This window comes from Rhinolophus sinicus, linkage group LG03, assembly GCF_036562045.2.
Source record: "Rhinolophus sinicus isolate RSC01 linkage group LG03, ASM3656204v1, whole genome shotgun sequence".
In the NCBI taxonomy this organism is placed as follows: Eukaryota; Metazoa; Chordata; class Mammalia; order Chiroptera; family Rhinolophidae; genus Rhinolophus; species Rhinolophus sinicus.
The window spans coordinates 145,304,569-145,317,153 of record NC_133753.1 but is presented as its reverse complement, the minus strand read 5'-3'; the positions used below and the strand labels follow the sequence as shown (position 1 = coordinate 145,317,153).

General features: G+C 32.6%; 1 protein-coding gene across 1 annotated transcript in view; it reads right to left on the bottom strand.

The window, feature by feature from the left end:
* Nucleotides 1-12,585, bottom strand: part of EDIL3 (EGF like repeats and discoidin domains 3) — a 385,902-nt gene that overhangs the window by 13,009 nt on the left and 360,308 nt on the right. Inside the window, exon 10 of the mRNA XM_019746385.2 lies at nt 9,684-9,839. Within this exon, the coding sequence (XP_019601944.1) occupies nt 9,684-9,839 (156 nt within the window). The remainder of the gene's footprint in view (nt 1-9,683; nt 9,840-12,585) is intronic.

Genomic DNA, 12,585 nt, shown 5'->3' with positions numbered 1-12,585 from the left:
TTAATAGGAGCCCCAAGGGACTTAATACAAATGTGTGTCTCAAGAGTGCTCCATACATATTAATATTAATACATTTTTTCTTTGAGATCCAACAAAGGAAGTACACGAGAATTACTGCCCAATAGGTCATTTTAGAGGGTTTGACAGATTCAGAAACCCTGTTATAGTTTCTCACAAACATGGAACTATGACAGGTATCCTTTATTCTTTTACAGATTTAAACTATGAAAAAGTAGAAAAAGACTGAAATTTTAATTCATTTTGAAAGTGTTAAAGACTTAATTTATCAACATCTTGCAGCTGATGGTGTGACAGTGGATAGTAAAACTAGCATGTGTATCATGTAAAACGGATATCCTTGAGGGTTTTTTTACTTTCAAAATATGTTAAACTGTCAAAATATTGGTAGTTTGGTAATGATTTAGAAATAAACTGAGTTCATATATTTTGCTGCATTCCAGCCAATGGTTAATGCATAGTTTCAACAACCAATACAATGATATGGTTTCTGTCTTACTCAGTCTGATCAAGTACTCATTTTCATAGTAAGAATGATGACTTTCAGATTCACATTAAATAGGACTCTGTAATTTTTCTACTAAAAATGTATATATTTTTAAATTTATACACTGAGCCCTTTGTCAAGTTCATTATTGTCATTTAGTGAATAATAACATACTTAAATTTTAAACAATTTATTAAAGCTTGATAACTTTGACCACTCTACTGGGGACCGATAACCAATCCACATTTTTTAAGTGTTAAAGGATTTAATCAGTTCATAGAGTCATAGTTGGGCTAATTTTTGGTAGTCCTTCACAGTAGTAATTAATGCAAGTATGCTCTAAACAAAAACTGAGTAATTATTTTCCATTGAGGAATACTGTCATCTTACAATTGCATCTAATGACAGGTAAGTCAATCATAAATGTGAGGTATTCAGAATTTTCAGTGCAGACATTTTTATTCATTTCGAATGACTGATGGCTGATTAGGAAGACAAACATTAGCCAATGTTAAGTTGTTCAGCATTTGAGCTTTGGGAAATAAGGCTATAAAGTATGTAATAATAAAAAGTATTTTGAAATTTATGAACATTTTACTTTAGTAACACTGTTATGTAACACATTCCTTGTGTTTTTCACACATATCTTTTTCCATTCATGCAAAATATCTGTTAACTAGTAAAACTATATGTTTTCACGTTTTAGGTAGTTTATCAAATTTTCTGAAAATAAAAAAGTTGTGGGTTTTTGGAATAGAAGATAATTAACATACAGAATAAACACATATTCATTCCTTGTTATTGTATTTCCCTGCATTATTTTCTCTTTTCTCCTTAAACTTATTGAAAATGATGTTTCATAGCATCTGTGCTGGGATGTTACTGTCACTAAATATGAGTCACAGCAGCCGGGAGATATTTTCCCCCTCCTGGCTCTAATCCAGCCTCAAACTGTTGAGTTTTATGGATTTTGTGCTTGATATTTACTTGTTTTTTCGACTATCATGTTTCCCCGAAAATAAGACTTAGAAAGACAATCCATTCTAATGAGTCTTTTGGAGCAAAAAGTAATATAAGACCCGGTCTTATATAATATAATATAAGACCGAGTCTTATTTTACTATAATATAAGACCAGGTCTTATATAATACAATATAATATAATATAATACTGGGTCTTATATTATTTTTGCTCCAAAAGATGCATTAGAGCGGATTGTCCAGCTAGGTCTTATTTTCGGGGAAACACGGTACCTGGTGGTGTATTCTTAGACAAGCACCCTGATTTTGTTTTCTGATTTAAATAAAGAAAATTTAAAAATCCAAATACCATCTAATATAAAGACTTCATTAGCCAAAATACACCATATATTTTACATTGCCAATTTTTAATATTGCATAATGTAAAATAACATACAAAGAATGTTCTTTGAAACTTCAAAATCGATCTTTGAAAAAAGACAACTAGTTTTCTATTGCTGTCTACAAAAAAACCGAATGCCTTCTTTAAATTAATGAGCTCCTTAAGATACAATAGCTTCTGATTGTTCCTGTGGCTAGTCTGTCACTCTAGGTTGTCTCTTACTTATAGCATGTAGCTAGCTACTCGATTCTTCAATTATAATTATTTAAATTATTAACCCTCTCCTTGCTCACCTCCATTCCATAAGCCCATTTCCTGTTCATCTCTTCCTTTCCTGCTCTTCCTTCTTTACCCTAGGTTCAGGAACAAACATCTTTGGGTAGGCAGGACACTGCTCGTGTTAAACATGGACATAGAACACAGTCCCGTTTATTCGCCTTTGAACGTGCATCTAGTCTTCTGCCTCGCTTCTGACCCCAATCCCTTACTTCACAACTGATTCTGATAAGAGTCCCCATCATGTTGTTCTCTGTGCATCTAAACAACTGCTATCACACTACTCACTGGTGATGATACGCTGCTTTCCAAATCTTAATTTGTTCAATGTGGTTCAACCCTCTTAGTCCACTAGGCAGATTTAGAACTGCAGACAACTGTCACTTTGGTGTATCAGTTCTTCACTGGGCTATTTCCTGAGATGTGGTCTTCTTGCTCAGAGGCCTGGGCAAAATTTACAGGGATTTCAATTTTTTTTGGCAACAGCAAGAATTATAAACACTAGATAAGGAATTACAGAATTTCCTTGAGTTATTTAGTCGGTATACTACATAGATTATAGAAATAACTGAACTTCTTTATTTTTCATATTTTCACTAAATATTTTGTCTCTGCATGTTATTAGAACTCCAGTCCATCTTGATGGACCCATCATTGGCACCATTTTTCAATCCCTTAATTCCATGTAGTTTTTATTGCATTAAAAGTGGAATCATGATATTAACTATTATCTCTGTCTACTCCTGAGTAGGGCTCTTTAATATCATTTAAAATTGAAAAGGGTGAGCTCATCACTGAACTTTACATTATGCCAAAATAGAAACGTTCTCAGGTGGCATCCTGAGATCGAAAATCCAATAAAACCAACATTTATGTGAATATGGGCAATTTTGTATTCTTTTCACCAACCATATACTAGTCAGTTCCCATACTATTGAATTACAGAAAGAAAGAAAACAGATAAAATTCTCAATACCAGTGATATCAGATGATGTTTATTTAATTAAACAAGACTATCTCTATTTTTAGACAATTCTGAAACTATATTGTCTCCTTAAGTTTCCAACTAAATCACTCACCAAATACCTAAGTAAGTACTCTACTGTAGCTACATAGGAATTTTTACCATGTAAGGGCACAACTCACTTGCTATTTTTGAATTTTTTTGTTGTTTTTTTTTGTTTTTAAACCAATTAGTTCTTGGAAATTACTTTCAGAAAAGCAGCTTCCTTTCTTTCCCTCCCTGACTTACTTGAAAACAGTAACAACGCTCTAAGTGGATGAAAATAATGGTCTCCATGCAAGATAGAGACAATCTGTCCTTGATCCCACTGCTCAGACACATGTGGCTGCTCCACCTTGAAAGACTAATTCACCCCCTTTCGTTTTCCATCTGCTATCACTCTCCTCCTACTATCCTCCTCACTGATTGCCACTGAGGAATCCATTTATTTACCTCCAAAGGGATTCTTCTGATTTTAAGTTTCTGACCCAGCTCCAATTTCAAAAGAACAGCATGGCTATTGACTACAGGGGCTGACATCTCATTCAGCATGCCTCACTGATGGGCTGGACCTTCTAGGCTTTAAATATTCAAATTTAATTTCAGCTAACGGAGAGTGTCAGCTTCAGTAGGAATGACAAGATGCCCTGTGGGATCTGTAATTACTGTGGAATTTGAATATATCCTCCAACACAGATTATGGAGGCTTTACTAATGAGGATTGTTATGTTGCTTCTCTTTTTCACCTCAATGTTGAGAAAAGAAAGGAAGTAGAGAATACCAGGAACTCATTTTTCTATTGGAGAGTCATGGACTTTTATGAAAAGAACATGAGCTATGTGCTACTTCTTTCCTAGAGTTGTGATCAGATAATACACTGAATAGGTTATATTTTGATTCTTCAAAATAAGCGGATGCATAAACTTATTCTGCCTTTCTTGAGCTACTCATTAGATCGGGAGTTCTTGGAGCCATTATGTCATACTGGGATATTCCCCCCATCCATCTGGCACAGAGTAGACAATACTGCTTAATGAACACATAATTGAATAAATATAAATGTTACATTCTTCTAGAAAGTTTTCCACCTAATCTGTGTTCTTCACTACCTAAAGCTATTATTTAAATTTAAAATTTGTTTGAAGATAATACGTGTCTATCTTCTGGTGTTCAGAAGAGAACTGGCAAGCTTATTAGAATCTAAACTTACTTTGGAAACATCGATTCATATTGACTTCCATTGACAAATTAGAGGCCAACCAAAGTCCTAAATAATAACAAAATAAATTCCATTCTTACAGAAATACAAAACTACATTTAGTTTCAAAACCTTAATTTTGGATTTGGTGTCAGTCATCTTTCCCACACTTGTTTATTATTCAAATTAGGGGGCCTCTGTAAACATTTACGGCTCCAGCTCTCCCCAGAGTCTGAGTCAGTCAGGGCCCAGAAATCTATATTTCTTAACAAGCTCCTGCATGAGTGTTATGATCAGACAATTTTGGTAACCACTGAATTACAGAGTTCACCAAGGTGTTGCAGGATACTTCTCGATGAATACGTGTCATTCATCTTTAAAGACAAATTCTCATTTGAAACGGGATTTTGTATTTTATTTTACAGAAAAGTAAAGTTGCAATTTTTTTGACTTCTGTTTTAAAAAATCTGGATAATTTTTCAGTGAGGGAGACAAAATAGAATATTACCAGCTTCTTCTTTTTTCCCCCAAAGAAGACAGCTCCCATGTTGTGAATTCAGGTTTATTTAAACACCATGACTTTATGACTAATATATTAGATGAAAAGTCCATTTTAATATCTAATTTTTCCATCTAAGTGCTCTCCCTGAAATTTATTATTGTTTGACCTTGGCTTATAACCTTAAAAATTAAATACCGAAAGTGTCTGTCAAGTTTTGTAATTTTCCTGCTAACTGCAGTAAAAAACAGCTCCAAAGCTATAAAACAAATGTCACTTTCATGAGAGCAAAGGAACATTTGACTTTCAAATAAAAAATATACCTCAATCCATGTTGTAGAGAAATGTAAAAGTTAGTTAAATGTTAGAAAATATAGACTAGAAAGAGAAAAAATAAGAATGTCTCACTGTAAGGAGACAGTATCATTACATGCTCAATTATGAAAGATTTAATGTGGAATTTTGTCAAAAAATAGAGTACTATAGTAAAAATTCTTATGAAAGCTCTGGGAAGGTAGTGAAAAACTGACATCTCAATGAAGAGAACAAGGCAGCTATTTTTCTTCAATTCACTTTCAGTGTGCAAGTACACACACATATACATATACATATACATATACATATACATATACATATACATATACATATACATATACATATACATATACATTCATGTGTATATATTTAGATTCTCCTATGCATATATATAATTTTTCCGTGGCATTGCTTCCCTGAGGCTTAGTCAATTTTGGTTAATGGAAAACAGAAAGGACATTCATACATTTTTAGGATTTCATTTACAGCACTTAGAGTAAACCTAAAATATCACTATTATTTTGTTATTGTTTTGCTGAAGTAATCTTGTTTCCAATTTTATATCAGATTCCACACCTACACCTCCAAAATCTATTAGAGCAAGCAGTCAATAAAAAAAGAAAGACACAACAAAGGAATTAGTAAACTTTGTAAATATTTCCTTCTGAAATGTGTATATATAAAATATATATATAAGCACATGTTTTGCCCTGGAATATTCAATTAACTTATTAAATTTATTTGGATGAAAGCTTGTAGTTGATTTTGCACTCGTAAATACTGAAGACATTTTTCCCTTATGGAAAGTAACCATGGGAAAAAAGACACAAATAATATTAAGAATCAATAGGAAATGGCTTGTTCAACTTTAGAAAAATTAATTGCTAAGTTGTTCAGGGTCTCTCTAAAGAAGAACACAGCTATAAAGGATATATAAAATTATAGGTAAAATATCTACTAATAATAGCAATGATAACAACAGAGCACAATAATTATTTGTCCAAAAAAATATATATCCAAATAATATATATATGAAACATATACCGGGGGTGCCCCCAAATTGAATATGCATTCTAAGAAAAAAAAGCTATTAAAATTGTAATAAACAATATATACTGATAACAAAAGATGAATACAAGTCACGTTTGACTTCTGCAATTACAAGAGGTGTTCATAGTGGTTCCCATCAGCGTCCAGACACTTCTGATTATGGAACACTACTGCTTGAACAGCGTTGACCTTCTCTTAAAATGTGTATACATTTTTTTTGGCACCCCCGGTACATAAATGACTATATTCCCAAGCATTCAAAGAACTCATGCAATATATTTTCTCATTTATTTTATGAAATTCCCTTCTCTGTAGGAATGGAGATGTTTGTACACTGCAGTTTCTTCTTCAATATAAAGCATTTCTTTATTATCATAGTAATTGCTGCATTCTTATGTACTCTTTATTGGTGTTAGTTGTTTCAGTAATACACAGCAAACTTATCTAAGGCTTTTCTTCATTATACCAGATTATATTGTAAAAAGTATATTATAAAAATATCATATTATAAAAAAAAAACAAAAAACCTGGCTAAGTTTGATTTTAAAACTACCACTTACATTGGCTGAGTTTAGCCAAATTGTCATGTTTATAATATTAAAATAGTTTAATTTTTCAGAAATTTTTACACTGGATAGGTAGATGACACTGTGATTTATTGTGTCACATGGAATTTCTGGCTTATATCCTTTCCACTGAATGTGTCAACTTATACTCATAATTTTCCAACTTGCCTAATGGGAGCATATTTGTTTCTTTACAATAAGACTTATTTTGGGAATGTCAAAATCACAATCATGTACTATAACAAATGTGGCTCCTAGCACTTGGATTTATAGCTATAACCTGTTTTGCTTGTGCTGATAAAGGTAAGCTTCTGGGCTCCACATTAATTTGAAGGTAGACTTGATAAGTTCAAAATGTATGCTACACCTCCAAAGCAATCTTCAAAATAACAACAAAAAAAGTTATAGCAAATAAATCAACGAAAGAAACAAAATGGAATCATTAAATATTCAATTAATACAAAAGAAGGCAAAAATATAGAAAAAATGGAAGAATAGATATGACAAATAGAAAATAAAGAGCAAGGTGATAGATTTAAACCCTAATTACATCAATACGCACATCAAATATAAATACTCCAGATAAAAAGTAGAGATAGTTGGATTGGAAAAAAGGAAACCCAATTATGTGCTGCATAGAAGAAATGCATTTCAAATATAAAGTAAAAGGATGGAAAAGTATACATATCAACGTAGTACTAAAAGAAAGCTCAAGTGCCACTATTAATACAGGGAAAGTAGATTCCAGAGCAAAACATATTACCAGAGATAAAGTCTTTTTCTAACGATAAAGGAGTTATTTGATGAAGAGGACATTACAATCCTAATTGTACATGCATCTTTTAACAGAGCTTCAAAATACATCAAGCAAACACTGATATAACAGCAAGAGAAGTAGAGAAATCCTCATAATAGTTGAGATTTCTACATTGCTCTCTTAGTAACTGATAGTACAAGCAGATTGAAAATCAGTAAAGATACAGAAAACCTGAACAACACTATCAAGTAACTTGGCCAACTTGGCACAAAACTTTTACATACATTTCAGACTAAGATAATGGAATAAAATGCATTAACATGCAAATTTCCATCCTATTAATTCAGGGAAAATTTTCAAATTATTCACATATAACCATTAAATCACATGCTTAATGTAAACGGAGACAAAGGAGTATTTCACCAGTACAATGGTTTAACCATATTTTTCTTTACACCTCTTCCCTAAATCACCTAAATAAGGATTTCGTTATTATAAATGTGCTTTTCAGTGGATATTACACATGGATAAAGGATGAAAATACTTATCTGTTTTAAAATTAACTTCAAGAGATGTATAATTTATGAAGTTTAAAAATCTTCATCTTACAGAACATATTTACATTCTCTATGCAACAGAATGCTTACTGTAAAAGGTGAAAGACAGAAACTGAAATAGTTATTTGCAATAAATGATGGCAGATAATTGTCTACAGCTCAAAAATAAGTTTGAAGAAAATTTTACAAAATACTCAATATTCATTGAGTCTAAGATGCTATTGATTATAAAATATGGCATTATGTTATGTTCTTCTAGAAAATAAGTGCTCCCAATTAAATTGTGACATTGTAAGATACACCGATTTCTGAGATAGTAAAATGTAAAATGTGTGCATGTTCTGAGACGTTAAATGAATATATTGAGATGCCAAATGGATGTGCTCTAAGATGTTAAAAAGTAAGTAAGTGTAGCTTTTATAATCTAAACCTATGACCATGTCTCCTCTAAAACAAACTTTGTGTGAACTGAATTCAGACTGTGTTGACTCATTGAAATAGCCACTGCAGGCTTAGAATTTCTAGGAAAAGTTTATAAATTTTGCCTTGAACACTTGAAGAAAAAATGTATTCCCACTCTCTTTTGGTTAATAATACAATAACAGTAAGGGAATAAAAGGGCTACATAAAATGGAAACAAAATCATTAACTCAGAAATATTTAATGTGTATGACAGTGTTATATTTTTATGCAAATCACTGAACTAAGAAATTTTGTTTCTATTGATGTCTATAGAGAGCTAGGATTCTTTGAAACAAGACTCTAAGCAATGAATTAATTTCAATTTCTTTAGTCCAGCTGAGGCCATATTTTAACATTTGATCCAACTAATTATTGATATTATCCCTGGGTACTTCCATTCTCCAGGGTCCCACTGAAATTCAGACCAGTAGATACTGAGAAAAGATGTTTGAAGTGATAGAAACTTTTAGAAAAACAGTTAGTAATTTCATGGAGTAGAACTATATGGTGAATTGATATATATCTATTATTACAATATTAAAACTGATTATATAGGTCAAAAAAATTAAACAAATCTCTAAATTACAACACAATCAAGGAAACTAAGCAGAGAAACATCCTATATTTTAATTTTGATGAACTAAAAGAAAAGTCAAAACTTGTCTATTTCTAAATTTCCTAATTGTCAAAATAATCAAGGAGATACAAGAAGTTTAAAAATCTTTTAGTTAAACTTTGAATTATTTTTCCCCAAAGAACATTTTTTCTAATACCAGTAATGCATTTTAATAATAACAATAATAGAACCATGTGCTGAAACAATAACTATTTGCATGTTATTTATCATAAATTATCCATTTCCATTAGGTATATAAAACAAGCTCAATCTTAGGTAATGGATAATATGGAAAATGTTATTAATAAAGCTACTTGTTTTTCCATAGGTTGTACCATTACATTCTTTGACTAAAAACTCCTATAGAATGATGCTCTTTAAAGTTTTTTACTTAACAAATTTTTCAATGCATGTACCTGTTATTTTCAATATAGATGTATAAATAGTTCATTCAATCAAACTTGGATCCAATGTAATCCTTTACCTCTGCATGTTATAAACCACCTGGATGACTTACCTTATCTTTCCTTTGTTTTTCGTCCTGGTATACGGTCCAGTGTTCTCCATCATTGCTATAAGCTAGTTTGTAGGAGCCTACAAACTGTACGTGACCAAAATCTTTAGCACCTTGTGTAATGATGCCAGTCACTTTGGTAGGGACCAGAAGATCTACCTAAAAAAAGGAAAAAACATACTTTAAATGCCACAATAGAGTCCATTATGAACTTGCAAGTCTCTTGAACTCAGGAGTTTAAGAATTATGTATGCTAAAGCCAAAAACTCATTGATTATTTGTATTTTGAAACTAATCACTGAGTCGATTATTGGCTTGTAATTTTGATTTTGCCACTGGGTGAACTTAGTGTAACACTTGAACAGCCATTTCGACCATTTAAAAATAAAATGATGATCATTTCAGTCTATAAGTCAATTTTATATTAAAGAGATTCATCTAGCTGTGCAGTTTTGTGTAACTGAGATAGTACAGCACCGGTAAGGCTGACCTTCTTGAGACTGATCATTATCTCCCAGAGCTTGTATTATAATTCAATTTGCTAACATTACTGGTCAATTCAATAATAATAAGAATAAAGTTATAGCTGTGTCTACCTCAAAAACAAAAATGATGTTAGATGTTTCATAATTAAATATTAAATAAAAAGTCAACCCTGTTTCCATGAATTTTAATCAGTTCAGCAACATATAATGGAGTAATAATAATCATCGTCTAATAAAAATTATCTTTCAGAAAACTACAATCCTAAAAATGTTGAAGAGGAAGTCAAATATTCTTCAAAACTGAAGGAGTATTAAAATATGTGTCCATGATTTGTGGGATCTGTGTTCATGCTGTGTCCATTCCTGCAAAATATATAGTTAAAGGGCGTAAGACCCATGGTGATTTGGTAAGCATTAAATTCATCAAAATATAATTGAAATACAAAAGATAGGGATTTTTTTAATCAAAGAAGAATACATAACAGTTACTATTTTAGTATTCTCCCTCTTCGTTCTCTAATTCATGTGCCTGGTCTTACGTCTAATGATGCTCATTTAAAAAAATATATAGAATACTTTGTTTTCCATGTGGACAATTCTTATAAGACCTTTACTTTTTGTTTCATTAGCTTTCCTTGATCTATGGCTTCCTTTCTCCTCTTACAATAGCCACCTACTTCCTCCTACTTCCTACGACTAAGCACCCTGCTACATCCTTGATCTTATCATCTTTAACTGTCATGATCCCACGTGTGACCTTGGTGGCTTTCAATCACTATGTCCTTGTGTTTCTATTTCAGGTTCTCCATCCTGTGAGATGTACATGGTCACAAACAGACAGTCATAGGTCAGATACAGGCCAGGAATGAGCAGGGAGCTATGAGAATGCACCGAACAGAGCATCTGTAGTGACATAGATGCTCATCAATAAAGATATGAAAAAAGTTGCCAATGTTTCACAGTCTAGGAATATTTCTTTAAAGACTCACATGGGCTCTTTGCTCACTTTTTGAAACATTCTTTCATGGATGACGTTAGGCTCAAATTGGACAATGGATTAAGACAGAAAACTACTGTTAGTGCTTCATTAAAACATTTTAGAAAGTTTTAATGAAGCACTAACAGCAGAACTGACTCTGGGTGATGAACACACAATGGGATTTATAGATGATGTAATACAGAATTGTACACCTGAAATCTATGTAATTTTACTAACAATTGTCACCCCAATAAATTTAATAAAAAAAAAAAAGAAAGTTTGACAAAACTATAAAATACTGTACTTTTGTTTTTGCTATTTTCCAGACACGTGTTGGATCTTCTGAAACATCTTGGTGTCCAGCAGCCATGCAGAATGGCAAATTATAATATCTTGGGAAGGAAATTGTTGCTGCTTCACACTGTGCTAAGTGCTTTCATGTCTGTCCTGACCTAATCCTTTCAACAACCCTACACAATATTCTCTTCACTTTAAAGATGAGGGGAATAGATGCCTAACATAACTTGATGCATGATCCAAAGATAAACAGTGAGTAAAGGAGGGATCCCAGATTCAAATCCATATCTTTCTGAGTCAAAGTCCCACCATACATATATGTAGATTCTTAAACAATAATTTCCCCTCCCCCGCCCCATTCTCTGTGACTATTTCAGAAAATTTTGGAGAATCTCAAAGCTTTCTTGCCACACTCTTCAAACTTAACAGCAACTTTAATCCCGAGACAAAAACAATCCTGGCTTTACAAGACGAGGTGTGCTAGCAGCCCTGTCTTTTAACAGTCTGGGCTTAAAAATATAGATTGCTTTTGCTGTCCGAAATCCAAATCTAATTGTGCAGAGACATCTAGGCATAGACACCATTCTTCAAAGTGCTCTTGATGTTGTTGACACTCAATTAATAGAAACACACACACACACACACACAAAACACAACAAAATAAAAACAACAGTCTAACAGTACTCTGACTCACTGTTTTCCATCAAGGGTGTAAACACTTAGGAACTTAAACTGTCACCAAGAATACGAACACCTCCAGGGCTAGGTTCTTCACCCCGTGACCTTCTATAAGTCCTAGCTGAGAAGACGCAGTGAAGAGTCTTATAGCATCTATTTTTCAGTGTATTTCTTAGAGTCAGCTGGGTTTCCTGCAGGGTGGAGATGTTTTCTCCTTAAGTTGTGTGTCTTGGCTCTTTCTAACAGATATGTTTTTCTCCCACTCTAACTGCTCCCCTTTCTCCAGTTTTTTTTTTTTTTTTCTTTTTCTTCCTTTTGATCTAGAAATGTTTTATTTTTTCCAGTTAAGTCAACTTCTCGACTTAAATAGTCAGCAATCTGTTTCAAGCTGGATTTTGTCCTAAGATATGCTACATGAAACTTAGACTCCCAGGCCTTGCAAACCTTGTTTCAGTAAAAATAATTA